The sequence below is a fragment of the Bacillus rossius genome, chromosome 11, assembly GCF_032445375.1.
Source record: "Bacillus rossius redtenbacheri isolate Brsri chromosome 11, Brsri_v3, whole genome shotgun sequence".
NCBI lineage: Eukaryota > Metazoa > Arthropoda > Insecta > Phasmatodea > Bacillidae > Bacillus > Bacillus rossius.
The window spans coordinates 56,981,829-56,986,145 of record NC_086338.1 but is presented as its reverse complement, the minus strand read 5'-3'; the positions used below and the strand labels follow the sequence as shown (position 1 = coordinate 56,986,145).

The following is a 4,317-nucleotide window of genomic DNA, read 5'->3' as shown; positions in this document are numbered from 1 at the left end:
TCTGTGACCACTTAAAAATAAAAAATAAAAAAGTGCTGTGATATTGTTTTAATTTCTTCCATGGGTTTGTGTGTGCTATCTGACATCAGTCTTTTTTGTCTTTTTTTCTGTTTGTTTTTCCATCTTTCTTTGCCCGTTCTTAAGGTTTATATGACACACAGTGTAAACTAGCATGGCGTATGTCCAAAATAATGATTTAAATCAATGCTTTCCATTGCAAGAATCAAAGAATGTACAGTATATATCATTGAAAATGCCTTATTTTCTTTTCTCTCCTGCACATTTGCCCAGTCGGGATCAAGGCTAGTTTGGTCCCAAGGTACAGGTACGTCTTCTGTGGTGACTACGACGAGGTTACCGGTAGCTAGAGCATGTTTCTAAGATGGTGGTTGTGAATGTAATAATCATACATGTTCGCTTAGCCAAAGGTTTAGTCTCCTCCTGGCCACGTGGAGTGTGGTGGTTACGGAAAACAGCAGTAGAGCAGTAGAGGTGTTTGGGTGGAATTACGCACTTTAAATTTATATGAACTATGGTGCTGACAGTGAGTGAAGTCATTTTCTCTGTGTAGCAAACTTCACAGTTCATCGATTCGGTTAGTCGTAGGGATCAAGGAGACTTGCTGGTCAGAAAAAAAAATGCTAATAGGTTAGACATCACGCACAGTTTTATTTTTGTATCATTACTTTTATGCATAACATTACAAAAAATTGTATCACAGTTAACAGTACGAAAAAAATAACTTTCAACACAAATTGCAAACGTTCAGTGAACATGCATACTAACTTACTACATACTAGGTTAACATGGTTCATAACCCGTTTCTCAAATACATACAGTATTAAATTGCGCAAATAATAAATTTATGCACACAACACAAAACTAATTTTTACTTCAGAAAATGCCACACCCTGGTACTAGATACAACACACAGAGTATTGCTTATTGCTTTGGAACATAGAAATGAAGCTACATTTGTATTTAGTAAAGTATCAACAGCAGAAACAAATTTATACATACACCTCCTTTTTAAGGATTCAAAAAAAAATTTTCACCACAAGGAAATAACACATGGGCATGAAGTCAAATACCTACACATAAATTTACGTGAAAATAACATTACACTGAAATCTCATTACAACGTACTTTAAAAACCTACACAGTCTAGTTTCTTGACAATCAAAGAATTTTATTCTAGGGTAGCAAATTTTCCAGGGATCTAAAAATGTATAATTTAAAGTGAAAAATTCTTCACAAGGTACTTTATTATGAGAAATTACTGCATTAAGAATTGTACGCGTAAATTATTAACGGAATTGTGAATAATGGTTCATTTTTGATTATGCATGGCAGAACACACTAACATTTTCCCAGTTTTGCCCCACACAAGCTGCAAGGATAATAAATGTGTAATAACAGCACTAGCAGATAGTGCAATGCATTCGCGTTCAGTTATAGTATTATTGTACCTCATTGATCTACGTAGTTGAGAACTCATTAAGCTTGATTTTCTATTACAATATAGCCAGAATTTCAGCACGGCAGGGTTATGTTTCAGCGATTAGTGTGCATTTTGTTATTTGTAACAGCTGGAAAGCAAAAATTAATTCATTTAATAAGATTGTTTATAGTTTATTTAAATATTTGAGAAAATACTTTACACAAATTATTTTATTTCTATTTCATTTTCAAAGCAGCTCATCTATTACCATTTTGTTTTATTATTTATGTCTTGCACTAATGTAATAAGCTACTGGTATGTTAATTTCTGTGTTAAAATAAAGCTTTAGTTCAAAGTTTTTTTCAATTATATTTATTTTACAGACAATACAAATGCAAAACGGTGACAGGACTAGCATCAGTATTTGTAATACGTAGTCATGAGTAGAGACCTGAAAAATTCACGGATTCATTTCGTGATAGGCTAGAATCAAAATACGTTTGCGTTTTTACTGCATCAGTGATTGGGCCACAGTTTATCTGAATGATACTCGGCCAATGAAAAACTTTCAACAAAAGAAGTATCGAATCACGAACGAACGTTCCAGTTAACATGTGTCGCGAGTCAGTAGCCAATGAACAAAAGAAATTTTCCCGCATGCATAGAGGATCATGGAGTCCATCCTACAGGTCATTGAAATCGCAAATTTTTTCGGTCTCTATTCATGAGTAGTTAAGGCCCCTCATAGTGTTTCTACGTGGCAAAAGAATCCACAGCAGTACATAGCTGAAGTATAACTGTAGCAAGTATTCTATACATGTACAGAAACCCTGAATAGACCGCAGAAGATATCATACTGACACCAGTCAACACAATATCAACTGTGAAATATTAAATGAGCATCTCAGCATTGTTTCAAAATGTTTACTTCATGCAAAGATTGACCATTAAAACCTAAATTTGATATTTTTTCATTAGGTTTATGCTGGTGTGAACTTAATTTCAAGCTAAGAGAGGATATGTTTAGTTACAGCTTAAACCATTCTCAGTAAATATAAAACCACAATTAGTTTACTGATATTACTAATTAAACACACTTAGTACAAACCATGCACTTTATACATGTACATTTATAGGACTTTACAAATAATACTTAACTCTGTCACAAGTCTCTAAAAAAGTACAAAATATGTCTTGTAAACCATTAAAAGAACAATCAGACATTCACGCAAAATCACAGTTCACATATTGGCATAGTTATCATACCTTAACTTACACAAATAATACCTAGAAACTTTCACGTCCGTGCTTTTTATAAAAAAAACTAAGCAACTTAACTCGACACTTGGCAACAGCAAGTCATTGCAGTTTATTTCCAAACTTTACTTCCCACTATCATACATCGAACTTGCAAAACTATATCGCATAACAGTCGGAAGACAGTGCTTTCTGGTGAAAGATTCAATCAGTCTTAAGTTATGAAGAGGATTTTTTTTAGAGAGCATTCAATTTTCCTCTGAAAGAGGACGAAAGTGAACTTCAGAAATTGGAATAATTTTCTAGGGACTAAACATTAATCTTTCCTAATGGAAAATAAACTGTCAAATACCTACCAAAATGACTCTGTGGTCACTTCCAACATGACGTTAACCTCTGCGCTAACTGCTACATCAAGAACTGCATAATTAACCATAAGAGCTTTGGTAAAACTTCACTCCACCCCCAACAGCAAACCCTATCACATATCCTACAGTTGCCGAGAGGATACATAACTATTTATACAACGGATTGTCTATAGTGTATAAATTCTCTCCATTCCATTACATTGGCTCCGGCAAGTATACAGGAAAAAGTCTGGAGTCACACACACATAAATAGCATAGGATTTAAACAAATAACTGCAGGGAAAAAAGTTTCAGAATACATATCGCTTAAACTACGGTAGACATTTAAAAAAAAAATTATTTCTCACTCATAATAATTACAGCCTTGCACATTATTTCATGGTGGTATATTTATCTATGTTCATAATAAATATATATATCTATGTGTAACAAACTGAAAATATTAAGCACTGAATGTTGGTAAACTTCTCAAATTCACCTCCTTTAAATAAAAAAAAGGCTAACAAAAAATACCTAATATATACATTTTTTTTGGAATGTTTCTATTGACATGGTGATAATAATATGTAAATTCTAAAAAATTTAAAAATTATTAATTTGCTTTAAATGTGATCACTGCAAAAAAAATATATATACATAATAACTGAAAACTACACATTTACTCGAAAAAAATGAATTTAAAACGTTAATTACAAAAAATCCTGGCAGGAATTTTTTTTTTTAAACTAAATGGGGTTTATGGGTTTACAACTCTTCTACACGCTACGGTAACATGTATAATAAATATATCAAATATTTCAAAAAATATAAGGAACTCTTCTGACGAAGACGACAACTCGCAACAAATGTGATCGCGTAAGTCGTGGCCGTTTCCCTCCTCGCGTGGGCCGGCAAACATTCACACAAAGACCTCCGATGTCCCGATGTCCCGATGTCCCGACGACCCGCCCCGGGTCCCGGGTTCAAGACGCGCTGTGCCGGGAGTGTTGGTCCTCGCTCGCCTGCGTCTGCCCCGCCTGCTCCGACTCCGGCAGGAAGCGGGCGACGCTGCAGTCCTTCCCGCCGTCTCGGTCCCCCGGCTCCGCCCACTCGCTCTCGGGGTCCGAGAAGATCCTCGGCGACTCCCCGCGATCCGACAGGTCCTCCTCGTATCGAGACAGGTTGCTCGGGTCGCAACTCAGCTGGCTGTAGTACACGTCGTCATCTGGAACATTGTGTTCTCGTTGTCGCTACGAAACAGTTCATTCCTTC

General features: G+C 35.6%; 1 protein-coding gene across 6 annotated transcripts in view; it reads right to left on the bottom strand.

Annotated features, from left to right (window-relative positions):
- Positions 1-649: 649 nt before the first annotated feature.
- Positions 650-4,317, bottom strand: part of LOC134537083 (1-acylglycerol-3-phosphate O-acyltransferase Pnpla3-like) — a 39,893-nt gene continuing 36,225 nt past the window's right edge. For all 6 annotated transcript variants that reach the window (XM_063377328.1, XM_063377327.1, XM_063377324.1 and 3 more), the window contains one exon: positions 650-4,270. In XM_063377328.1, the coding sequence (XP_063233398.1) occupies positions 4,029-4,270 (242 nt within the window). In that variant the 3' untranslated portion in view covers positions 650-4,028. The remainder of the gene's footprint in view (positions 4,271-4,317) is intronic.